General features: G+C 45.7%; 1 protein-coding gene across 3 annotated transcripts in view; it reads right to left on the bottom strand.

The window, feature by feature from the left end:
- The window catches only part of TMEM178A (transmembrane protein 178A), a 45,928-nt gene extending 18,768 nt beyond the window's left edge, over positions 1-27,160 (bottom strand). For 2 of the 3 annotated variants that reach the window (XM_037066770.1, XM_037066772.1), the window contains exon 1: positions 26,680-27,160. In XM_037066770.1, coding sequence (XP_036922665.1) covers positions 26,680-27,079 — 400 coding nt within the window. In that variant the 5' untranslated portion in view covers positions 27,080-27,160. Of the gene's footprint in view, positions 1-12,731; positions 12,869-26,679 lie in introns of those variants that run through there. The other variant, XM_037066773.1, reaches the window with a different exon arrangement.
- Positions 27,161-27,395: the final 235 nt, after the last annotated feature.

The raw sequence follows: 27,395 nt of genomic DNA, 5'->3' as shown, positions 1-27,395 counted from the left end.
ATATCTGACCCGTGGGCAGAAAAGCCAAGGGCTCTTCCCCCCAGCTCTGTCCACACACCGCCCAATTTAAAGGGAAAGATCAATCATGGGGTCACAGGGCAGAGTTGCTGCCATGTTCCTGTCAGAGGCATTTAATTCCGGAGGAATCGGGTGCTAAGCAGACAAAAGAAAATGTTTTCATCACCTGCTTTCATGAGCACAAACAGCCCTCACGTCAATAAATAAACCAGTACAGACAGTCTAGCGGCTCAGTGCGGCCTTTTAAGCCTCAGATAACCAAAAGGAGTCCTGAAAGTGAAGCCCCCTGAGGGCAAACCCATCATCAAGTCTCCAGAATTGAAGGGGGGAGCACAATGTGAGCAAGTCTGGACCCGTCCCGCCCAGCAGAAACATGGTGCGAATCACAAGGCCCATATACAATGCTGAATACTCTGAATGTCACACTGAAAAAACAAGTCAGACTAAGTTTCATACAGTTTCATTTAACATGCAACCAATATTATTGAAAATTATTGAGATATTCTATGTTCTCTTCTTTCTCATTCTAAGTTTTTGAAATCGAGTGTGTGTTTTCCTCTTCTAGAACATCTCCTTTTGGGCATGTCTAATAATTTCAAGTGCTCAACAGTCTCATGCAGCCGGTGGCTATTGTACTAAGGAGAAGAGATTTCCAGGTGAAGGTGAATAACACCCCAATTATGGTGAAAGCAATGGAAGGCAAGAATGTTTGTTATAGGAAGTGCCTGAAAGGTGGGAAAGTTATTCTTTATTGTCTCTCTCCACAATATACTATGCTGCTCTGCTAAAATTGTCTCTTTTTTTATTCTTCCCTGTCTAACCAGGGCAGAATCAGCTTCTTGTAACGTAGAGCGTTTGTATCTGCATTCACTCTGCACTCTCTTTGGAGCAAGACAGCCTGGATTTGTATTCTGGCCTCCACTCAGTGGCATTGTGCCCCTGGCAAGTTACTTGACCTCTCTGAGCATCAGTTTCTGCAGCTCTAATACATGGACAGTGATGGTTCACCTGCCTCAGAGGAGGATTAAGTGAGACACTCATATAACACTATAGTTAGTGTATTATTAGTATTAGTGCCTATTGTTATTACTGCTACTACTATTCTTAGTTTATTTGCCTGAACAAACCCAGATAACTGAATTATTTTTTACAAGATTTTATTTATTTACTTTTAGAGCGAGGCGAAGGGCAGGAGGAAGAGAGGGAGAGAAACACCAATGTGTGGTTGCCTCTCATGCGCCCCCTACTGGGGACCTGGTCTGCAACCCAGGCATGTGCCCTGACTGAGAATCAGACTTGGCGACCCTTTGGTTCTCAGGCCTGTGCTCACTCCGCTGAGCCACACCAGCCAGGGCTGGACTACTTCTTAAAGGTAAGACTAAGGTGAGTTTCTTGAACTATAAACCCATGATCTCTAGGGTTCAATGACAAGTCTGACTGATTCAACCTATTGCAGAAATAGTAAACATTAGGACAGGACATTTCTTTTTTTAAGGGGCAGTGGAGTACACCAGGAATAATGGCCCTCAAACAGGCACGGTCTTGTACAAAGTGGAAATTGTCAATCGTTTAGGGTAATGAATGACCCCTGGTGTCCCTGAATTAAGTTTTGTTCCGTTGTTTTTAATCTTCACCTGAGGACATGCTTATTCACTTGAGGAGAGAGAAGGGAGGGAGAGAGAGGAGGAGAGAAACATGCATGTGAGGAAGAAACATTGATTTGTTGCCTTTTGCACGTGCCCTGGCTGGAGATGGAGCCCGTAGACTAGGCATGTGCCCTGACCTGGAATCCAACCTGCTACCTTACGGTTCATGGGAGGATACCCCAATCAACTGAGCCACACTACCCAGGGCACCCTGAATTAAGTTTTAGATTTCCTTCAATATGGTTATTTTTTAATCTACAATAACACACAGTAAAATATTTAAACCTTTAAAACCAGAGGCCTTTAAGGCCTTCTCAGCTTCTCAGAACCATCATGGCATATACGGTTGGTGACTTAGCTGATGGGATGGGAATTCATGATTGGAGAGGATGTGATTTTTGGCAGCTTGTGGGGGATTTCAGCCCAGCTGAGTGCTCTCTGCTTCTTTCCCCTTCCCCATTCTTTCTGCCCCCTCCCCTCTACCTTCCCTCTCTAGCAGGAGACTGGAGAACCACAGTGTGGAAACAGTTCCTATTATTTTTTTCTCCATCTCAGAGTCCAGGGTGGGAAAGGGGGTATAATCATGCCATTGGATTATGCCAGTCCTTCTGTGGAAGGTAGATAGGGGCGGGAACAGGCCCTCAGCCTATACCTTGCGCCCTGAGCCCCGACCCACGTGAAGGTGAATACAGCCATTGACTCGGCGGCTGCTCAAGCGCAGCCCACTGGGGGATTTCTTTCACACGGGGGACACCCAGTTACAGGGACAGACTGACAGTTGTTGTGGTTAATCCCTGCTTGGGTCACAACAGGATGACCTCGGAGACAGCAACACAGTCTGAACAAAAGCTGTCTTAATTGTACATGGGTCTAAAGCTGTTGTTAACACACACCTGAAGTTAAAATCTCCTGTGCTCAGAGAGGCATCCAGTCAGTATGGGAAGCAATTCTAAGCTTTCTTCTCTCTCCAGCATGACTTTTTCAATTATTGTGAACATCAGTGACTGACTCTACAGTGGGCCCTTCACATCCCCAATTCATCCTAGGACCCAATGGAAAACAGTATTTTCCACCTGCGGTTGGGAAGCCACATTCGGAAACACTGTTTTCCATCCAAGGTTGGTTGAATTCGCAGGAGGGAAACCCATGGATTGTGGGACTAAGTGAACTTATTGCATACGAGTGGACCTGAGCGGTTCAAACCTGTGTGTTCGAGGACCAACTGTACTCATCATTTCATCCTCATCTCCATCCAGCATTTGGGAGGAGGGAAGATGCCAAGCCTCGATCACTACCTTTTTGCCATCAGAAGTCAATCATGTGTTCTTGCTTTCACTCATTCATTCATTTTTTAAACAAACATTTATTTAGCAAGTGCCTTTTAGACAGAGGACCTACTTTCCAAATCTAGACACCACAAAAACAAAAAGAAACAAGGTGAAACCAAACTGTAACTCTGAAATGGAGAGCGGGGAGGAAGAGAGGTTGGGGGGTCTCCCACCTGTCACATGATGACCTATGGACAGGGAGGGCAATTTCCCAAATACTCAAAAAAAACAACCTGACTTACTGGAAAAAGGTGGTCTATTTCAGAATGGGCTGGCAGTGGTCCAGGCAAATTATCCTTCAAAACAATGCACTGATGGCCCTTCTAGGAACCTTCATAGAATCCTTCTGATGAAGCCGCACTTTCAGAAGTTTGTTTCCTTTCTGAAAATGAGCCCTGGATGAAGCTGAATTGACTGATTGCTACTGTATATAGAGACGAGGAAAGCGCTGTTTGGTGGAGCTAATCTATGAAAATATAGGCAAGGGCAATAGCTCCGCTCAGACTGTGAAAAAAAAATTAAACGTATTTGCCACTGTGAACAATGTTCTCTTGTCCTCTCACCAGATGGGCTGCTGGATTTATAAGGGGCTATGTCACAGATACATATGAAGATAAATGGAAGCTAGGAGCCCCTGAAAGCAGCCGGCAGGGTCTAAAAAGACAGCCTTTTCTGTGGCTGATGGAGTTGTACTTCTGGGCTTCGACGGGTTAGGGAAATCAGTTTTGAAAAAAACAATATATACTGACTTGAAACAGTATTTCCTGCTTTTTCTAAGTCGTGATAAAGGCTAAGCAATCATCCAGCAGAACTGACAAGTCAGAAGTTCATTTCCTTTAACTTCTTTAGCCCACCTTCTCGTGGTTAGGTGGCCTGGTAGGTACCAGAGACAAGGAGTCAAATCTCTAAATCAGATGGATGAATCCTCCTCGAATCTCTAAATTCGAGGATTCATTCCAACAAGGGCAGAGGATGGCATTCACCACCTTCCAGTGGCAAAAACCTTATGGCAGGAGGAAGCCGAATCCCAAAGCCATTTCACAGCAGCCGCAAAAGATTCCGGGGCAGGACCCCTGGTCTTTGGCAGCCTTTATCACCACTTCCCACGCGTTTGGGTTCCTCCGACAGCCCCACAGGCATCACTAAACCAGGGCAGAAATCGGCAGCAGATAAACGCACCTCTGAGACCACCAGAATTGCGTTAGTGCAGTTATAGGAAAAGATCATCACACTCTTATTTATGACACGGCCTCTTAGGCTGCATTCCAAGTGCCTTCTCACACATCTCTGTAAGTTACACAAGGCAGGCCTTCTCCTCGTCTTACAAATAAGGAGAACAAGGCAGGACACGTCAGTCATCTAAATAGTAATGATAATTTCCGGAGGCGTCCCACAAACTGGGCTCTGTGCTGAGAGCTCTACTCACGTTTCCCCCAGGGGACGGGTTCTGTTGTTACCTCTGTTTTCACAGGGAACACTGAGTCTCAGAGAGGTTTAGCTGATCTCTCTGCCCGAAGCACCACAGCAGACAAGCGACAGAGCTGGCACTGAATGAGCCTCTGCCTCCCCCAAACCAATCTGCAGATATCTGAACAGACTTTCTCAGATGAACATCACTATGACTATATCTGATCACGACTAATCAGTTTCCTTAGATGGACACGGACAAAGCGGGCAGGCAGGGACAGACCCGTGGCACTGCTTCGGTCATAATATTAATCTCTGTATTTCCAGTGCTCTCACACCGCCCTCCACCCAGCAGGAGGCAGAGACAATGACTCCAGAATGCAAACGCCCGAAGCTCCAAACACAGCATGAAGATTTCCTTCCCTGCTTGATGAGCAGGGTTTCAGGTGCCTGACTCCCTGACAGAGGCCAAGGAAAACTAGAAGGGTCAGCAGGATGGCTCTGGAAAGAGAAGAAGGTGCTGGAAGAATGGGAGGGGAAAAGGCCCACAGCAGGGAAAGAGTCTACCCCTCCGCACGCCCAGAGCCCTGGGGAACAGCTGAGCCCCAGGCAGAAGGTTGGGGCTGAGGGTGTGGGAGTGGTTAAACACCTGGAGGGAGGACCAGGAGGGAAAAGCTCCCCCTTGACCGAGTGGAGCTGCCTCCTCCTGACGGGCACCTCTCTGTGTGCAGGAAAGAGCTGCCGCAACCACCCCAACTGCACACTGAAGTCTCCCCATCCTTCCTCCTACCAGAACTCGCGCACCCAACCAGAGTTCAAACTGTCCGAATCACCATCCCGTGCTGGAGCCTGGAATATAAATGGACTCTGGGCCGGTTCCAATGACAGTGTGAAGGAGAGCTGTAATTCTCTTTCTGTTTACCACCTGGGCTTATTGCATCAATTACTAACAAGTCCTTGCTGGAGGACAAAGAGGACGAGACGACTTGCATGGAGTTCACAGCTATCCTGTAGCACCATTCTCACTGCATCTTAGGACACACACACACACACACACACGCCACCACCACCACCCATTTCAGCCACATCTCACCAGAACGTGCCCACGAACTGTGCCCAGCCCTCATTTTACGTCAAGCAGCATGAATGACATAAGACAAATGGACAGAAAAGAGAAAAAGTGCCAATAAGCAGTTTTAATCGGCATCACTTAAATCAGCTCTTGGGGGATACAGCAAGGAAAAAACTGGAGGGCAGGCAGAGTTTAGCAGAATCACAAAAAATTAAAGGTTCCCCCAGCCCCCACTCACCCTGTGGGTCAGCAGCCCCGCCCCAGCTGCCACTCTGAGCCTCCCATCTGCTCCCCACCCTGCCCCCAGGCCCTCTGCCACCAGCTCAGCCCAGCACAGCACATTAGCATTCTTATCACTCCCCTCAACCAGAGAGGAAAAACTTCCAGCTGCCTGGTACTTAAGCATCACCCTTGGCACTGCAAACCCATAAGCCGGAGCCTGTGCATAATTGACAAGGAATATGTTGATAAGAAATGGGACTGTTCCAAGTTTCTGAAGGATAACTAGGTAATTAAAAGAAAAATCTAATTTAAGAAACTTCTGAAGAAATTCTTTTAAACTCTCCGGCAACATCCTTTATGGATTACTCTCTTTTACTAGTGACTTCAGCTTTGTTTGGTTTTCAAAGCCTGGGGTTAGAGATCTGACATTCTAGGTCATCCCACAGTCCCTCAGCCAACTCTGGATAACTTGAAAAGCCCTAGACTAGATGCAGAAAAGTACATCCATTTCCTTGCATGGCTCAAGCAGCCGAGCTTTCTGAAGCCTGAGCGCCTGGTGACTTCCTGCTCTGGACTTACGCAGTGCCTTCTCAGGGCCTGGGCACTCTGGCCAGCAGCTGTCCCCACTTGTGCAGAGCAACGCAAGTCTCAGAGAGCACTGTTCATCACCAGGAGCGCAAATGGGCAGAGATAGAATCAGCCTATGTAGTGCTCTCTGCTCGTGGCCACCTCACTTGGCTGCCTGGCTGGTTTATGGCCATGTAATGAGCCAACCAGCTGCCAAAACACCCAGACACACACACATGAATATGTGGGGGTCTATAATCCACATACCAGGCGGTCTGTAACTTCCTAACCAACAGCCTGGGCCAGCATGTTCTTCACACCACCTCCCTCTCCTGAAGGCTGGCTTAACATCAATTTATGACCGACTCCCTGCTGCCTTTATGAAATTCTCTGAGCCCTAATTGATCTGTAAAATGGGGCTGGTAATATTAATTTCATACCTTACTCCAAGGCCCCTAACAGACCAGGCACGCGTTATACACAATTGCCTTTAATCCAGGCTCTCTGCATCACCCCACTTGTACTAACGGGTCTTATCCAGCCCGATCTGTTGAAGAGCTTGTCCAACCTCAGTTATTGGGCCTCGTGATTTTCCTCCAATTCCATCCCACCTGCAGACAAAATGAAAACAAACACGGGCCCTGCCCTCAGAGAGTTTAGAATCTAGTGAAGGACAGAGACAACACTGAAATAATGGTGCTAATATTGTAGGTATAAAATTACGGCTCTGCTCTAAAGGACCCCCCAAAGCAGGAGGTGGCCCAAGAAGGCTGAGGTCCCGAAGGGGCACAGGACCACCCTTGTGGGGCAGAAGGGAGAGCAGGTGCAGGGCTTTGAAGAAGAGGAAGGCCTGCGGAACCGGCGTCCAGAGTATGAGGGGGTGTCAGGGAAGATGATGCTGGAGAGGAAAGTGAGGCCTGGACCACAGAGGGAGGGCCTGAAGGCAGGTTGAGACACGATCTCTATTGTAAGCCCCAACGGAAGTCACCACAGATTGCAAACTAGGAAGAAGACATGATCAAAATCCATTTTTAAAAAACAAACAAGCATAAAACACTTCGCTCTTGCTCCAGTGTGGAGAACAGATTGGAGAGGGCCAGAAGTCATTGGGGTGATGGAGATCCAAGCAGAGAGAGACAGGTTCTTGTAGAGCGCAGGTCAGAGGAGGCCTCTGGGAGTGGGTTTGAGAGCTGAGTCCATAGCCAGGTGGGGGGGCAGGAGGTGGGTGGCATTAGAGGCTGCTCTAGACAGAAGAACAGTGGAATCGCAGGTATAGAAGTCAGGAGCATTTACAGGAACTGGAGGGTTGGTGTCCCTGGGCTGTGAGGGGTGAGAGGGAAAGTGCTGAGGAATAAAGCTCTGAGGGGGGGCGGGCAGAGAGGGGGCAGGAAGAGCGCCTTCCCCACATTGTGCGGCCTCATCATCCTGTTATCAGGAGCCACAGAAGGGTTTAAGCAGAGAAGTGATAGGATCGAGTTTCATTTTAGATAGATGATTCTGTCTGTTGGGCAAAAGAGGTTTATGAGGAGCCGGGCCAGGGGCGGGGTGGGGGGGGCTGGAAAGGCTGGTTCTAGGAGGCTACACACCCACGGTTAAAATATTATGCAGATATTAAAAGTGATTAAAATTGGAGAATTCTCGTGGCTTAATCCTAGGTGCAGAGCAGCATATATTGTATTTTCCCATAGAGGTACTTGTGTAAATATATGCATAAAGACTGGATGAAAATAAATCACATTTTTAACAGAGTTCTATAACTAAGTTGCAGTATTATCGATGAGTTTTCTTCTTTGCAATTTTCTTCATTTTCTTACAATGTGCATGTGTTTATGAAAGTTCATAATTAGAAAAAAGGAAAAATTTGAACTACATAAAATCAGCATGGACAGTCCTATCCAACTGATAGCAACTATTTACATTTTGCTGGTGCCTGATATTTAGTGACCCTAAATCTTAAGCCCCAAGATAAATATCATTCTTTCTGTGTTCACAGAGAGGAGAATGGAAAACAGGGAAGCAAAATGATTCATTTAACGTGACACAAAGGGCCAGAGAGAGAAGCAGATGAGGACTAGGTGGACGCATGCACTCTTCAGCTCATTCGATCCTTTCTGCTGAGAAATTATTTGAACAGAACAGATCATGCACAATCCAATAATTAAGATAGCCAAAATAATTAGAGAGACAGCCCAGCAGACTGCATGATTATCAGGCTCGATCAATAAAAAAGAAGTCAATCCACAGCCTTGAATAAACAAGGCCGCAGGCTACAGTGTGCTACAGGGACTGTATTTCCAGAATCCTGAGCTCAGTTACAACACTGTTTTTCTAGAAGTGAGGAGGCGCCAGCATGAGAAGGGGGGGAAGCCCAAGCGGCTTCCCCCCTGGGCCTGCCCACCCTCACCCATGCTGACTGTGTGAAAAGAGAGGACAAAGCTAAACAGCCATACACAATCGCGGCACACTTCACTCCCACGCCGAAAGTGGTAGTTTATGCAGTCCTGCTTCTTTAATTACTGATCATTCCCCGACTCTTCCCACCACTCTGAAGAGCTGCGTGAGCACAATCCTGGATGAAGCGACAGCTACAGATATCAGACCCTCGTGGCTCCCTCGTGGCTCCCTCCTTCCCAGGATGAGTACCCATCCCAGTCCTGGGAAGGGGAGCCAGGGTCCCCAGGGAGCACCAGGCCTGACTGCTTCTCTTCTCTGCGTACCCAGAAAACACAGCAAAGACTGCCCCACGGAAACTGGCCTCTGTGACACTTATTTTTATTTCTTCATATTAAAACTTCAGAAAAGCCTAGAGAAACCCAGTGGTATTTTTCTAGCCTGAAATACGATTCTTGGTTCTGTTGGAAGGGCAAGGTGAGACAATGCAGAGGGAGAAAGGAGGAGGTGGGAGGCTTCCCAAAATTGCCAAGCTTGCGGATTAAACAAGTGCAAATTAGTCAGTGTCCAAATTTATGCGGAAATGGACAATACTGTATTTTGCAAGCCAATAAAGTGGCATTTACATGTAAATATACTGAAAATGAATAACCAATTTAGATTTTCTTAATCCACCGCAAGTGGCCCTGAGGATCAATAGGATGACAATTAACTGAAAGTTCAGCATCCATGGGTTCTAATTCAACCTCCCTAGATCCAATCCCCCTGTATTTGCTTTTTCTAGAGGTCGTAGTAACAGCCCTCAGAGGAGAGACTGGAGGGCAGGCCAAGTGTGAACAAGATGACTGAGTGGAATGCCTGCCAATGAGACCTGACTGTGCCTGTCAATCATCTGGACACTCTCAGAGAATCGCCCATCTGCCCCCCCCCCGCCCCCGTGACCCCTCTCTATTTCTGAGCCCTCAGAGTAAGTCCCTCAGGTTTACCCTGCTCTCACTCTCATTTTCTCCTCCAGAAAGGATGGTCACAAACTTTACATTGTTCCCCAAACAGGAAGCACCAAACACCTTAATACTGTGCTTATCTAAGACCCACTTACTGCAACACAGAACGCCCAAAGGCCTCAGTCAATAACAAAAAGTCCCCAAATCTCACCCGCAGGAGCACCTCCTGAAACCTCATCTCAAGACTCTTTGCCCTAATTTCAGACTTAATTCCAATTTGCTTCATCTATGGACCCCTGTTCCTAGACCATTAGAAGCAGCAAAGCAGAGTGGGGAAAGGAACAGCTGGAGGAAGACAAAAGAGGCAGAAGGAAGTGATATTTAGAAAGGCAGCAAGCATTAAAAAGTCAGAACAAGCTCGGTCATTTTGTTCAAAGGACAGTAGACGTCCAAGAGTTTCGAAGCAAATAGTTCTACATACCTCTGTATTCCCTAAGGACCTCAGTATTCCATCACACTGACAGTTCATAATGATAACCTTGCATCTTGAAGCCAAATTTAAACCTAGTGCTCTGGGTCTCAGAAAGCAGAAATGTGCATGAATGCTTTTGAATAAATATATTATTCAGTTAAATAAAAGCAAGTTTTAATGCACAGAAAGTAGGTTCTAGCTATCTGGAAAACTTGCCCTTTATTTCCTGATGTTTTAACTAAATCATAAAATGTAATAATTTGGAAAACTCTTAGAAATCATGAAGGGTGATGTGACCTTTCCCTTCCCTTTTACAATGAGAAACTGAGACCTAGAGAGATTTCAATGATGGGGCAAGCTCCCATCTGTAGCAGGAAGAGCCAGGACCACACCTGTAGCTCCTGGTGCCCAGGGTCCCTCATCTCCCACCACCCCCCACATGGACACGTGACCCTCTGTAAACAAACAGCGACCACCAGCAGTCCCAGTGTTATTCTCCTCCATCCTATATGCTAAATCAGGGAGCACAATTTCTCCTGTTTCTGCAAACTGGTTTGAGTTATGTGGAAGAAACATGCTGTGTGCACTTACGGTGCTTTTTCTTATGTTTTTCTTATATTCCGTGAGTATAGCACTCTTGGTCATACAGCTACTCCAGAGTAATTTCGCTTCCCTAGTTCATAATCTCCCGCAGATTTTGTAAGGCTCTTCCTATTATTACTGTTTGTAGAAGGAAGTAAACAAACAAAATCCCTAGAGGATGCAGAAACTTTCTAAGAGATATATTCCGGATCAAGAGACCAAAATTAAGACTACTCCGTGACGGCTCTCCTCTCATTCTCCTTGGAGTTGCCTCCCCCGCAACTTCTCCATCACTGTTCAGGGTAGGTTGGTTAACCCTCTTTGAACAGGCTGATTTTCCTTCTCTTTCACAATCTTCTAAGGAAGTCTTCCAAATGACCCAAATGCTTGTGACGGGCAAAGGTGAGGAGATACGCTCTATACCTTGACCCTACGTGGCCTGTCTTGCTCTCTCAGGAAGAACCAGCCTGACCCTGATGGGGATGACGCACGTGATGGGCATGTCTGCCTCATCTCTGCTTCACGTGGAAGGGTTTGAGTAAATGCAACTGGCCCTAACAAGTGTGAGTAGTTGAGCAACATATCTACCATTTCATAACAGATCTACCATTATAATCACTACCAGGGATGACTGACAAGACTACCTTTCTTTTGCATAAAGGAGGAAATTCAGGGTCAAAAAAGTTGTAACGTGTTCAAATTTTTGGAGTAGGGCTTTCAATGAAGTTAACTATTATGCCCATTGCACTGTGTAGCCAGCCATCATTTGAGAAGGAAAAAGAAGGAAGTAAAATGAGTAATCAACATTCATAATACAAATTAAAGTGATCAAATATAACTTCTAGTAGATTATTAAATTCTGAAAGCACATCTCTAAAACTTTTGAACAAAATGAAGCATAACACAACTGTTGAATTCTCATTTACTTCAATAGATTATGAGTATTAAATACCCTTATGAAGAAAAGAAGGATTAATAAGCCCAGAATGTTTTTCCTGTTGTAATAAAAAAGTATATGATGTCTTTCTTTTATTATGCTCTTTTCAAAACTTCTTCAAAGAAATTTAAAATGAGCAACTAAGGCAAAATTTAATTATACCATACAATTTTCTAAAGGGTACTTACTCCTTTCTGCTATTATTAACTCTAACTCCAGTTCCTAAAAGCAAACGCTCCTATAATGCTTGTCAATGTAAGACATTTGAATGTGTCAGACACATTCAAACCTGTCGAGAACTTTTTGTGAGTTTATTTGAGCCAAGCTGATGACAACCGCCAGGAAGCAAAATCTCAACAGAACGAGGAATGCTCCAGAGACTGGCAGCTTAGCACCTTATTTTATATATTATAGGCAAAGGAGGATGTGTAAGGGGGTTACATGAAATCCATTGGTGATAAGAGGAAGGCAGGAGAAAGCAAAGCAGGGTGGGGGTCCAACTGGGATTGGATAAAAAGTAAAATGATACTCACTTTTACAAAGGTGAGTACAGGATAGTGTACATTCAATTAACACACACCAGTGCCAGCGGGGACTTGTGGTCTCCCCCAGGTGAGGTGCCTATGCTCTGAGGGCTCTGGAGAAAGGAAATTGGACATTCCAAAGGTATGCCGTCACCGTCACTGGTGCAAAGAGAAAACAGACCGGCTCGGTTAAAGCAAAGCTTGACCTTTGTTAGGGAAAAATACCAGCCTAGGACTTGCTCCCCACCAGGAACTGCTTCTAGTTAGAAAGTTTTAATTTCCCTGAGTTTGTAAGGCTGCCACACAGGCCTCCCTTGGGCTTGTTAGGTTGTGCACATGGTCCCTTTTCTCCCACACTTATTATTACCAGTTCCCTGTGAAATCATCAGAGAGGAAAAAAAATTGTACAGTTGAGACCTTCCAGCCAAATATTCCCACAGAAGAGAATTCCTGGAATAATGTAGAAAGTCCTGCTTTCTCCTTTTTGAAACCCTCGGGAAATGAAAAAGAACATTAGCAATAAGAAAGCATGTCACATTTAAAAGGGCAAGGGAAAGACCTGTGAGTGAACAATCTGAAAACAGGAAAAGACTCTCAGACGGGGGTTGTGCTAACGCTTACCTGCTTCTAGAGGGAACTGACCTTTTCCTCTCCGTGTACACTTTGCTGAGTTAATTAAGCTGCTGTTTTGTGGGCATCCTATAATTACCGCCCGTTAATGCTGCCAGAGACCCGGCAGGTCACACAGATCCAACCTCCATATTTACAAATGAGAAAATGAGGATCTGAAGGGGAGAGGCGACCTGCCCAAGGCCACACAACTGGTTAAGAGCAGAGGGAAGAAGATGCTCCAAGTCTGCCGACTTCTGTCACCTCAATAAACTGCAAAATAAACTTACTGGGAGGGGAAGCACTTCAGAACGCCAGCCATGTCAGCAAAGCCACCGGTCTCTTGGAGAGCTAGCTGTCCCTGCTGGGAGAGTCTGAAGGGAACTATTGCTCTCCCTGCGATTCTCGAGGCTTTGAGGCTTTTTCAGCACGCAAGAGCCTCCCTAGAAACGAGGCTGACACAGCAGAATCGCTCCGTGAGAGCCGGAGGAAGGGCAGCAACCTAGAGGCTTCTAGCAAATCATCCCAGTGGCTCTGCTTTCTGGACAAAGGAAGTAAGTATGCCACTGGAATTGCAAAAACTTTACTGAAAATAAGAAATACTGACTATGCCAAAACTGCACATGGAAATGCTTGGACTGAACTCGACAGACACCACCTATGTGTTGAGTTCTCAGTATTTGAAAACCACCCCACTAGGGCTTGTGAGCGAACAGAGACAAAGGAACTTGGAGGCAGGGACTTCCTATGGGGATGAGCAGAAAGACGAAAAAACGTCACTGACAAACAAGGTAATCTTTCAGTTAAGGATTCGGAACACCATATGGGGAAAATCCCCCTGTAGGAAGCACTCCGTTAATTTTACAGTGATTTCTTTGGAATACTGCAAAACTAAAAAGCATAACATATTTTTTTTACTTCTGCTATTATTGCTACTTTTTTCAAATGACAAGTACTTTGTCTTCTTTGAATTAATTATTAGTGTCCTAGTCTCTGAAAATGAAATGCTTCTTCCTTCTCCTTGCCCTTGAATTGAACCCAAAACTCAGCTGCTTCATTCTTCTCACAATGAAGCGGGTGAGAAGAAAATGGACCAGGTACAACAGTGAGTTGAATCAACCCAGCGTAATTTTTGCAACAGCCATTCTATAAACAGATGCTGGCATCTGTCCCTGGCCTTCAGGTAGGGAGGAAAATAGACGGGAAACAAACTGCAAGGCAATGTAGGAAGCACTATAATAGAAGTATGTACGAGGTACACTGGGGTCCCAGCTAATAAAGCAATTTTTTCTTTATTAGGGAATGAAGGACTAAGGAGGGAGTCAAGGAAATTTAGAGAGAAAATAATAATGGAACTAAGCTTTCCAGAAAGAGGGCATGGATGGGCAAGGAGGGACGGTGTCCCAAGCAGAGGAACCAGGACACACAATGACACAGAGGCTGAAGGGCAGGTGTTTTGAGAGAATGGCCGCTGGGCTGGTGGAGCCCGATCCTTGAAGTCGTGGAGCAGAGGCTGGGGTCTCTAACCAGAGAGGTGGCCACGCAGTGAAGGCTGACGTAGGACCTGCTGAGAAGTTTAGACGTGTAGCTGTGGGCAGTGGGAAACCATTAGAGACTCCCCCCCCCATTTTAAAATGTACAATTTAATTTTATTTAGTGCACTGTCTAGCCATTCCCACTTTCTACTTCCAGAACCTTTTTACCAGCCCCAAAGAAAACCCTGTACCCATTAAGCAGCCACTTCCCATTCCTCCCTCCTTGTTTTCAGTCTCTTAAGGATTGGCCCATTCTGGATATTTCTATAAACGGTATCTTACACTAGATTGCCTTTCGTGTCTGGCTTCTTCCATTCAGTGTAATGTTTTCAAAGTCCATGCGCGTTGAAGCATGAACCAGCACATCATGCCTTGTTACGGCTGAATAAAATTGCATTACATCGGTCCAGCACGTTGGGTTTATCCATCCACCTGTTGGTGGACATCTGGGTGGCATCCACCTTCCGGCTAGTGTGAATACTGCTGCCGTGAACATCCGGGTGGATATCGTCGAGTTTCCGTTTTTACTTCTTCTGGGGGTATATTCCTAGGGGTGGAGTTGCTGGATCATTTGGTAGTTCTTCGTTTAACATATTGAGGAAACCATCAGAGAGATTTGTAATAGAAGGAAAGACACCATTATATTTTAGAAAGATAAGTGTACCTGGTAGATATTTAAAGAAAGAAGGTCCCAGAGAGATGGCACCCCAAAGAATCACCAAATAGCTGCTTATTTGCTCTTTCTGCTTTCCCTTTTCTCCTGTCTGCTCTCTTGGTTTTCAATATTTTTTTCCTTTTGCCTTTTTTTTTCTTTTTGAACCTTCAAATTGGCATGCAATCTGGTGGCCCAAATATATGTCCACCCACATACCTTGTGGCTCTACACCATCTTCCGAGGCTTCTATGCTAAAACCCTGCTTCCTCAGCCTATCTGCAGCAATTCAGACTGTTCTTGATCCGATATTCCTGCTCTAAAGCGGTATCAAACTCTAACAGACAGGACTGTGGCTTCAAACGAAAGGTCCAAGCGGGGCACAGCAATTCCAGCCGGAAATGTGAGGTTGCCCTGGGGATGGTCTGACATGAAGAGGCCTCATCGTAATGCCCTCTCCCTCCACCTCACGCCTCCACACACAGAATCATACACTGCTGTGCAACCACTTTCTCAGGGGGCCTTCCAGGTTTTTAATGTCGAAAGCGAACAATTCTTTATAGAAGTTTCAAATATTGTTCAAGCCCAATACAGAACGCAAGTAAAGCGTCATTTCTTCAAACCAGAGTGGGTCAGTTTCTCACATATTGAATAGGGAGGGACCTCTGTCCACACGTCAGGACACCAGCAACAGCAAAGAGTGATTTGCTAATTTTCTTTCTCGAAGTTGTTACAGTCAGAGGTGCACTTGGCAGTTGTAATAATGGTGGCTCAGTTACCAGTCAAGGGATGGGAATGAAACGCGGCATTTCCACTGTTGTTTTTCTACAAAAAAATTAAAACGAGTCATATTGTAGGGTAAACAGATTTTCATAAATTGGCTTGGGGGCGGGGTGGAGGGGGCAAGGCACGGTCAGCGCCCCGCCCTCCGTGCGTAAGGGGGTGGGAGGGGCGGAGGAGGGGCCAGGAGGCTGTGCGGCTGGGAAGCAGTGAAAGCCCAGCTCCCCAAACCAGAGTGTGTTAAATCTACAGCAACTGCACGATCAAATCTTAGAGGATGCTGACAGCCCTGAAAATGCACAATTTGTACACTTTACATTCCATTGAAATGTAAAAGTACAATTATAAATAAGCCTCCTTAGAAACAACCATGCAGTTTCTGAGTCACTAGAGATTGAAGAGTCGTAAAAGTAAAGCACAGGGCTTTCAGGGAACTTCCACGTGCCGTGAAGGGTAGGAGAATATGCCACCCCCAAATAGGCCTCTTCGACATGGGGATTATCGTCCGATGAAGGCAGCTGAGGAGTAAATACAAAAAGCTCTGCGCCACACTCCTAGTTGGCTAAAAGCAGGACATGAATTTATAAAGGTTCTCCACCTCCCTTCTCTAACAGGAGAGAGAGAGAAGTTAATCATTGCAGACAACTCTAGACCCTTATCAGCCCAGACACAGTACCAGAGGAATGTACATAAAAAACATTCCTAAAATGAACCCTTATCTACCATTCGTTTTCCCCATATATTGCCTTCCCACAATCTGCCAGCCTTAGAAACTCAAAGACCCTTTCTGTTGTCTTGCCACTTCTCTAAAAATGTATTGTTCTTCTGTTCCCATGGCACGTAAGCCCAAGCTTTAACCACCTCTTTGAGTTACTCTCCTCCCAGTGCTCCCGTGTACATGGTTTTGTTTTGCTCTTGTTAATCTGCCTTTCGTCAGGCTAATGTGTAGGGTCCCAGCCCGGGAACCTAGGAGTATAGAGGGAAAGAGATGTTTTTTCTTCCCCGCGTCAGGTCAGGGTGTGGAGAGAGAGCGTAGAAAATCTGGAACGGCTAGGAGAAGATCCGGGGGCTCCTCTCAGTCCCGTTTGGCAGGCGGGACAGGCCCGCCCTGCGGACTTCCCTGCCCTGGCAGGCACCAGGGTCCTGTCCACAACAGCCATGCTTCCTGCGCTAACAGAAACCAGACCCTGTTCAGGTGTCAGGCAGCCAGGTGCTTCTTGGGGAGGGCAGGGCCCTTCCCCCGCAGCAGGGAAGAAGCTTGATTGATCTGAGGGAGTTGCGAGGATTGCATGCCACTCGTCAGGGGCTGGTTTAGGAATGGTCGGTCATGTAACATACTTCTGACCAATGATACCTGTGGGACATCTGCGGGGAGGCTTCTAGGAAATTAACACGTAGTGTAAAACGAGGACCGAGAAAGGGGCGTGGCCTCCCTGGCTTCCTAGCCTTCCAACTGTTGCTGTGTGAGGTGGTGATTCAGGCCACTGCTGCGAGCAGAAAGAGACACGCCTGAAGGCAAATCTTCCATGTCAGGACTCCTGAAGCTCAACCGCGCTGAGTGTTTAATCAGCCCGGGTACAGGCTTCCTCCAAACGTCTTGTTATGGGAGACGACAGACGCATTTTCCTTGTAGATTAGGCCACTTTTATTTGGGTTTTCTGTTATTTGGCATTAAAAGACCCTTAACTGGTGAACTTACATGATTGGATAAATGTTTATCAAACACCTTTATTAACTGCATCTAAAAATTTAGCCCTACCACCGAAATTATGATGTTTCATACCTAATCAGAAATGCTGCTGTACCTGACCTTTCCAGAAATAATAACTCCGGAAAACTACATATATAGAACACTTGGCTGGGGGGGGGGGGGGTGGGAAGGTGGGAACATGTCTGCCATTATAACCGGCAAAGACTAGAAGAGGGCTAAAAGAAGAACTCTGTGATAATTTAGAAATAAACACATGCTGTAAAAGAACAACCCTGCCACAAATTTCCGAAATGAAAACCTGGGGCCTATTAGTAAGAAGCATTCGATTTTCCCCTGTGGCATAATCAAAATGTTACTGCTAAGTCACCTGTACCTGCGGTTGAAAGCTCGGGGAACGCTCTGCCTTTCCGGGGCTCCCAGACACAATTCCAACAGCTCTGTCACATTTGGAAGGCATACAAGACTGTGACATTGTATGATTTCTCGTATCATCTAAATTTTTTTTCCTAAATCAGGTGTGTTGGGATCAGAAGACTAACAGGTAGTGAGTTATTTATAGAACTCCCAATTTTTCATATCAATGGGACAGGTTGCTGTCCCATTGGTCACTAAAGCACCCATGCTCACAATACCCATCGGCTACCCTTACAACTCCCACCCCTAAAAAAATACACAATCTGGATTAAAGTCCCCATCCACACTGCCACTCAGATTGCTGTCCCTAAGCCTCTTCTGTACAAGAGTACAGGGCCACCCCTGTCCAAGCGATAGACTCTGTTTTATAAATTAAAAGTAACTTGAGATTATGCTGATAACATCCCCTCCTACACAGGCATTCTGACAATATGCTTTCAGAAAGAAAACGGTGAGGGTTAGAGCTGGCACGCTGGAAATTCCATGTATCTGATGAGCATTTATAGAGCAAGTGAAACTTTCAAGGGCGTCACGGTTAAAAAAAAAACAACAAACAACTGGGTAAGGATCAGGCTGAACGTTCTTTCTACTTCATGAATTTTGATTCTACACGTGCTTACCCATTTTCCTCCTACCAATTTGACTTTCTCTCAGAAAGGAAAAGTAACCAACCCTTGAGGGGAAAAAAGGAAAGAAATACAATTCGATTTTGATGCTTCTTTGGCGGACATCTTCTGGCTGGATTTTACCTTTTCCTGATGAATAGTAAACAGTTTCCTTGTGTCTTTGCACCTAAACAAAAGCCAGCATGTTGCAGAAACATTTACGTTAGTAGTTATTGGTTTTCCGTCACTCTTTAGTTCAGCTTCTCTTTTATTTTCTAGGTCTTAGGTTCCTTCAATTCATGCTCCCACTGACTGAACACCAAACGGAAGTTTCCCTACAATATGTTAGTCACTAAGGATTAAATCACCTGGTATGGGTAGTTCTTAAATATCAATGACATAAAACAAATACTGAGCTCCATTTTGGCCTGGACTCAGTTATTCTCATTGGCCACTGTATTTTTGGTTTCATCCCCCCTCCAGTCTATCTTTTATGTCAAATTGTCACTCTGATGATCTGTTTCATAATGTTCTAATCACACAACGGGTGATCCATGGAGTACTATTTGACAGACTGCACATACTTAAAATTCCATGACAACGGTACACGTTACTAAAAGCAACTTTCCAAATTGTGAGAACTTAAGCAATGGCATTCAAACTCAAATTAACCAAGAGCCCTCTGCCCACCAGCTCCAACCCCCTTCCTCGCTGCTCTGGGTGTGCTTCGGGGAAGCACGACCCCACGGGGTAAGGAGAACTGAGCACCCATGTCTTCCACCAAGTGGCCTCTTATCTTCAAAGCATTTCTTTTCCAACACTCAGTAATGACATCTGCTGGCTGACTGTCAGAGGGAAGTGAATGCTCACATCCCCTACACCAAATAAACATTCCTTAAAATGTAGCCCAAAGAGATCCAAGCCCAGTATAGCTTCCCATACCCCATGCCCCCTACCGTGCCCCTTCCACTGTTATAGACCCTAGGTCTACAAATCAGAGCTTATTGGCAAGGCAGATGGAAACATCAGCATTAATTTGCAGTGGAGCAACCTGTTGAAAAGGGGCAATTAAGGCTTCTGGAATTATCTAAACACTTGTATTTCTGGAACCTCTTCCCTGTCTATGTGCATAGCATCGAATAACTTGGAGAACCAAAAGGGAGTATATTACATACTCCAGCTCCTTAGAGGAGCAATGAGCTGATTGATTTTTTTACCAATGAACAAAATATTAAAAAGTCTAAACACTGGGGGACATCCAGCAAATTACAGAGAGTAATTCAGTGTGTCCTCAGTAATTCAAATAATGGGAACTAAAACATGGTTTGCTCTGTTCCCCTTTTTTCACTTGCTAATGAATTCCCTGATGGGTGTCCCCATGACACCGCTGTTTGGTCTGCACTCAGCTTAGCTGGCTGAGTTACAAGAAAGATGGAGAGTGGCATGTAGTTTCCCCGTTACTCTGCAGCAAACGAAGGCTGGCGGCTTCCTGCTGGCCCTCCCCTGCACCAAGTCCAGTTACTTCCTTTTAGTTAAAACTTGCAATAAAACAGATTAATCACTGCAATCACTTTTCACCACAGGGAAACACTATAAGAGAGCAGATAAAAATAAACTGTCATGAATTTTACCAGGTTTTGAAGATAAAGTCCATTTTCTATTTACAAATCCCTTTATTTTGATAACAATCTTTACAACCAGTGGTGCACAGCTTTAGACAATATCAATGGTGTGGTGTTTCTTTTTTTAAAGTAACTGTAGAAAAAACAATTTTTTATCTTAAAGCAAGTCTACATGGTTAAAATGATCTTATCTGAACTGCCTCCAAAATATTGAACTGAGGTTTTCCTTCAGAATAGGCGTATTTGCTATTTGTATTATTTGCCAGTCCTCCAGTTTGGTTGTCTTCAGCTATTTCCTTTCATTTCACCAGTTGTTTTGCAGGGGGGAGAGAACTGAGGATGACCGGGTCTGATTAGTTTTATTCTTTTTAACCAGCAAAAAATACAAGAAAAACAGCCCCAGACAGTTGAAAGACAATTGAAGGACAGTGGGATCTCCCCAAAAGAAAGGTGGGCATAGAAAGGTGGGCACAGGGAATAAGACGGCAGCCCATCCGCAGTCACAGTTTGCCTGGTAGGGTCCCAGATCAGTAATCAGGGGTATACTGCAAATGTACTCAAAGATGAAGGAGAATTCATTCTTAGTAACTGTTGGGAAACCTCTGTGACCAGCCTGCATTCCTTCAGTGTTCCCAGGCCTCATGGGCTCCCACTTGGCATTGACATTGGGAGGCTCGGTTACTCCCTCAATGAAATGTAACGTCCAGATGCTCCGTAACACAAGCTTATCTTCTGTGGCAATCAAGAGCACTTGCAATTATGAGCAGTCTGCCTGATGGGGTTTGAGAGCTCTTTCTGAGCTTTAAAGAAGAAAAATCAGTAGCTAAGGGAAAAAAACCCCACAGCAACTTGGGTATATAATTGGATGTGAACTTTCTATGACATAGCAAAAATTCTTCTTTCTTTCCCCTCAAGACCATTGCTAAATGTTATCCATGGAACGCAGTGGATACAAATGTCATTTCTTCTGGCCATTTTGATTACAAACCACTTAAAGCACCATCTAGTTTTGTGTTTATAAATTACTTTTAAAAGATAATTCTTGTATTCAGATGGACAGGACGGAAGCAAGTATCTATTTTGGAGGGCAGAGTGGCAAGGAAGAATCTCATTTCTGTTCAACGTAACCTTCAGGAGGGTAGCCATAGAGTGTGCTGAAACAGAGTATCACACTCAGGTGTGGTGGGCCTCGAAGCACCGTGGGACACAACTACAAATCTCCTCATCCAGAGCTGTGGAGTAGGAGTCGGCAGTTGTTCAACTGAACAGGGTCCATTCAATCCTGGGTCTAACAGCAGAAATGATACGGAAACAAAACGCACCTTCTTCTCTCCCCTGTGTGAAGTAACAGCGCCTGGGAAACCCACTCTAAAGTGTACCATGGTGGGAAAAACCACTCCTTCCTCCACTCAGATGAGAAACTTGACTCTTCCACTGAGCAGCGACAGCAGTCTGAAGAGTGGAGTGTGTACATGCGGGGGGTACACAAGCAGCCCTCTGGAATGTGGGGTGAAATAGTTGAACTTTCACTGATTTCTATTTATAATCACATCCCTTCAACATTGGCTTTTGTCTGTGTTTTATGACATCCATGTTAGCATGATCCATGCACATGATTTAAAAATGATTGCATACAAATTATTAAGGTGATGCTCAGAATAATTCTGGAGACCACTTGCCTCAATACATAAAGAGAAAAAGGAAGCCTCAAAGATACCCCCAGAGCCCCCCAAACTGAAGAGCCCTTCGGCCTGCAGCATCTTGTGGTCCAAGAGAAGGCCAGAGAACAGGGGTGAACTATGGGGTCAGAGAGGAGAGACAGTGCTAGCCTCTCAGTTTCTCTAGATAATCTGCTCTTGGAAGAGAATTTTTCCAACACAAATGATACCCTGGTCTACAAATGTGCTGAAGAAAATCACCAATCCATTTCTATGTCAGGTAGAACGTGGTGGGTCTTGTAAAGACTATTAATTTCATGGAAAACAAGCAACAGGGGAAACAAATAAATCATTAGCAGAGTGAAGAGCAGACCCAATGAACTGCTACCAATTCCTGCTTTCCTGTTCTTGCAGAGAGCAAAATGACAAAGTATTTATGTCCCACTGTCTTTGATATCTCTGTTTATCTCATTAGAGAAGAAATGCTTCTGAGACCACAAGGACACGTTTTATTTCAAGTTTCAAGAATCCAATCCCAAATGATTTAAACAAGGTAACTTTTGGCATAGAGAATTATCATCTTCATAGTTCTTAAATTCTATAATTTCAAATTTCATCAAAACAAAACACTACAGTATTAACTTTCCTTTTGTTTATTACAGGTAATATATAATATTAAATTTGAGTTACATAAACAGGATACATATATTTGAAAAGTTGAAAAGTAAATTGTTTTAATGAAAATTTTTAATTAAAAAATTTTAATAAGTCAAGGTTAGCAAGAACAGTTGGAACTTTTGAAATAATTGCAATCACAAATTCCTATTTAGAATTAATTTCTCCAAAGTTATACATAATGTATTTGCCAGTCTCATCAATGTTTATTTATTAAAGTCAGTGTTTTTAGTAACTGAAAGAAGCATTATATAATGCTTCTGAGTCTCTTTCCATCTGTCCTCTCATTTTACTATTTATCCAGTAGTTTCAACATAAGAATTACACTTGGAACAGAATGGCTAACTGTCCCCCAAAGGGCACAGTGCTCCACCATTTGCACTCTGTTTTCCGTCATTCATTTACCAATTCCGGCAGCCCTCCTAAAGTGCTTGTCCCACAACCTACAAGAGCAGTTACTGTGTAGTCCACTAGAAAACAACTCCACTACTTATGAGGGCAGGTATATTTTTACCCACTTTTTCACTCCTGTATCTTCTTATGCCTAGAGCAATTCCTGACACACAATATATATGTGTTGAGTAAGTAAAGAGGGTGCACAAATGAATGAAATAACTGTTATCTGTTCCATGTACAGATCAACTAAGACTCAGGAATTCTGTAAAGGAAGCGGTGGTAGGGCCATACCTTAATGGTGAGCCAACCTCCAGGACAGGGAGATGAGGTGGAATAAAGAACCTATCTTTTGGTCTCCTCCCACCTCCTGGGGTCCTTATACAATCCATGCTGCCTTCCTACCTTTCTGACTTTCTGTAGCTTTTACATACAAAAGCTTCTTTCAAACCCCTGACAGCCCCAGCTGCCCCCAGGAGCCTGAGGCTCCAAAGCTCTCAGTCTGTTCTCTCAAGTTCCTACCACCAGGCCCCCTCAACGTTTCTGCTTTGGTATTGCTGAGTGAAGGATGACTCCATCTGCATACTTGTCAGAGACAGTTCTTACTTTGACCAGCAAGCTTCCTGAGCCTGGTAGCAGAGAGCTCTAGTCTTGGTTCTTAATGGGTTTATCAGTAACTTCACCTCCATTCTCATTGAAGGTCCTTGGGTTGAAGGTTCAGTGTAGACCTTCAAGGGTCACTCTGGGCCAGAAGTGAACAAGAACCATGATGAAAGGCTAAAGGTCAGAACTGGATGATTTTTCCCAACTACTTTCCCCTTTGAGATCAATCCTTTTCTGGCCAATGTGATTCCTCTTAAGTAGATTAAGACTCTAGAATCTATACACTTTTCATTTCTAACTGACCTCTCCCTGTCCACATTCACTATTTGTCTTCTACATCTCTCAAAAATACTTGCTTCCAGTTGCAGGAAATGCAATCAATTCCAATTGTGAGAATGTTTTCCATACTATCAATTCTTCAACCCTCCATTTTCCTCTGTTAACTTTCACCCACCTCCTCCTTCCTGGCTTTGACCTCTAAGTCCGAATGAGGAAAGGCAGACCTCTTTTCCTCTCAAAGCTCACCGAATATGCCAGGTGGGTCTTGTAGTCCTTTCCCACCCCACCCCCTCCACACACCGCCCATCTGAGTCTACTTTTCCCCCCATTTCCTATTATTCACATTTGTAAATGTCAGCACTCATAAGCAAGGTAATTCAGAGAGGGAAGTGAGAACGGAACTTGGGACCCTAGTTATCCAACTTTTAAAGTTGGATATGATGTGAATTTCTAATTCTATAGGACTCATTTGAGATAGTCATACCATAGCTACTAAAGTCAAATGTCAAAACAAAGGTAATAACATTTACCTAATACTAGTGCCAAAATCATCTGTTTGAGAAAGGAAAATGTCAGCAGCATTTTCCTTCCTCAAATTATTCATAGAATTTTAAAGCTGTTCATTTTAGCCATTCACCTCCCAGATGAAACTGCGACCCAGAAGACTTAGCTAACTAGCCCAAGGTAGGTTAGTAACAACGTTGCAAGTAGTTGAGGCATTTTGGGCCATCTCCCAAAGAACAAGGTATGATTGTATAAGGCACCCCTGTCATTTTTTCCAAACTCCTGTCTTACTAATGCCAGCTTATTAACTTCCCAGGAAGCTACATTTCCATGGTTATTATTACAACAATGATAGATTTCAAAACTAGAAAATTCCCTAAAGAATAGTGAGCCTTCCTAAGAGTACGGACAAGAAGCTGAAGGCCAAAGGGGCCTAGCCACCTGTTAGAGGCTCTGCGGCTGGATTACAGCAGAGCCAGCAATGGAACCCGTGCCTTCTGATTATAGCCTCAGATTTTGAAGTGTTCTGCACAAAGGATTAGCTAAACGCCGTCAGTATTATAAACCAGAGATTGTCCTAATCTAAAACAATCGTATCTAGAAAAACAGAATGTTTTTCAACATTCTGTCCTATGAAAGTACTAGGCTAGATAACCACTTGTCAGAAAGATGGTAGAGGAAGGGAGTTCAAAAATGGGCAGGAGGTTGGATTCAGTAACCTCTAAAGTCCCTCTGTCTCTAGGATTATTTGCCCCTGGACTGACCAGGAGCCAGCACCTCAGCTAGCCAGAGCACCTGCAGAGGCGAGGAATGTGCCCTGTCCCATAGAGGTCCCTCTCCTGTGCTTGGGTTGGACTCTGCCCTTCTATTACAGGAATTACTCTATATCCACTTTACATGCAATGAAATACTCGAGGCACAGAAAAAGTGTAAGGAAATGCAGCTCTGTCATTTCCAAAGACAGACTACACTGTTTAGCTTTCAAAATTGCCTTGCTTAAATGAGCATCCCATAACCGAGCCTCCAAAGTCAGCCTTTACAGTTTGTTCATGTGCTATGCTGCTATCAGAATTAATTACGTAGCATCTTCCTAAGGAGAAATCAGATTTGGATGCAAGTTAAGAGAGGAACGAAAAAAGGTGCACTTCCCAAAGGCAGCTGTGTATGATACTGTGTATGATTCCCCCAGAAGCTCTGGAGTCCTTCCAGGAACAGGCAGGTTTCAGATGGCAGTCCCCAGCTGAGCTAGCCATGGGAAAGAGGAAGTTGTCACATTTGAGAAATGAAGAGTATGCCAACAAGATTCTGAAGGCCAAAATATTATTAACCCCCTCTTTTCTAAGCAATTCCATTCCAACCTGGAATTCAACACAAGTCTGTTCCTTTGTCTTCCTGAATGGCTACTATAAACTAAGATGTACTGATTTTAGACTTTCTTTTTTGTTTTTGATAGTTCAAGGGAAAGAAGGTTTATTTTTTTTATCTCAAAAAATTATATGAAGGGTGGTGCTCTGAAAGTTAGAAAGGCGCTTCCTCAATGGGACTGTCACATGGAATATTTTTACATCAATGAAGTTATTTTTTAAAAAAATCAAACTATCTGGTCCCAGACAGGGGGCCCAGGTGTTGCACAGATTTCAGAAGAGCAAACGGATGCTCTACAACTCAGTGCTAAATTACCAAACCACCACCAAAGCAGCCTTACGAGACAGCACAAAAGTAAAAGGATGTGATTCTGTAGAGAGTCCATGAGCAAATCCAAAAGCTCTGCTTTCCAGGGTTGGGGCAGGTTATCCCCTCCCCTCACCCTGGCGTGCCTAGGCCCTGAGGACGGTGTGCCCGCCCAGTCATCACCACGGATGAAAAAAGCTCGATGTCCGATCTGCGTCCAGCTGCTGCCACCAAAGCACTGAGAGTATATGGGAGGTCTATCTAACCCATAGGAACCCTGCACTTGGAGGTTTGGAGAAAGGTTCCCAGGCCTTCTTAGCTTCCCATTAACCTGCCAGCCACAGTATCAGCTCCGCCTGCTACCAACATTAGCTCAATACAAGAAAAAGCCCCTTTCCCCCTCTTCCTAGTTTTGCGGCACTTTTCTTCCAAAGGTATTTCTAAAAGGAAAGCCCAACTCGAGGAAAGGAGCCTACTGGGAACCCCATGGGCAGCAGCTTCAGGGAAACCGACACAGGCATTCCAAGTGAGGCAGGTGTACAAAGACAGGGAGGGAAAGAAAAGGGAAACACGGAGGCAAAGAAAGACTTGCGAGAAGGGGAAAAAGAAGAACAGGGTGAGGAGATAAGAAGAGAGTCATGGGAAGATGCGTGAGAGGGAAAAGAAAGGAGGACCCGGGAAGAAAGAAAGGGAGAAGGATAAAGAAGGGAGGCGGCGGGGAAGAATGAAAGAATGTGCCGGGGAGCGCAGCACGGGACTCGGCGGGGAGGTGGCCGCGGGGACCGGCGCACCCACGGGGAGCCTCGGGCTGCGCTCCACGCGCCGGCGCCCAGGACGCAGGGCGCGCCCGCCGCTCACCTTTCAGTATGAGGGTGTCGATGTCCCGGTCGATGCCCAGGAAGTAGCACTTCCTCCAGAGGCCCGAGTAGGTGGCGAAGAGCGGCCGGCCGCACTCGGCGTCCAGCCCGCCAAGCCCCAGCAGCGAGCGCCAGGACTCGGGGTCCGTGCGCCCGGGGCCGCCCGGGAGCAGCCGGCGCCCCAGGGGGGGCGAGTCCCGCAGCGGCAGGTGCGACAGCGGCATCAGGCGGTTCTTCTGGTCCGGCGGGTCGGCGCCGGTGCGGCTGCGCTCGCAGCTCTCCTTGTGGCGCCGGGGGTCGGTCTCGTACCAGTGGTCGGTGAAGATGGCCGTGACCAGCAGCCCCAGGGAGCAGAGGCTGAGGCCGAGGCTGAGCGCCGTGACGAGCGCCCGCGGCTCCATGGCTTCCCGCCCCGCCGCAGCCGCCGGTGGGGATCGCGCGCCGCCGCCAGACACAATGCACTTGGCCTCGGCTCTCCTCCGAGCTCCCCACCCCCCGCGTGCCCCACCGGCCCCCCACCTCCCTCCCGCGGCCTCCCCGCCCCCGGCTGCTGGCCCGCGGGCTCCCTCTTCCCCTTCCTCGTCTCTCCTTCCCACCTCCTCCGGCCCCCTCTCCGGCCCCGTCTCCTCGCCCACCCCCCGCGCGATCGCACTTTCCTGCCCTCCTCCTCCAGCCCCCTCGGCTCACTCTCCGCGCCCCCTTGGCGCTCACTCCCTT

Source organism: Sturnira hondurensis, unplaced genomic scaffold (assembly GCF_014824575.4).
Source record: "Sturnira hondurensis isolate 20B ecotype Veracruz unplaced genomic scaffold, ASM1482457v3 Scaffold0016663, whole genome shotgun sequence".
Taxonomy (NCBI): Eukaryota; Metazoa; Chordata; class Mammalia; order Chiroptera; family Phyllostomidae; genus Sturnira; species Sturnira hondurensis.
Note: the sequence above shows the minus strand (reverse complement) of the source record. Positions and strands in the feature narration are given on the sequence as shown.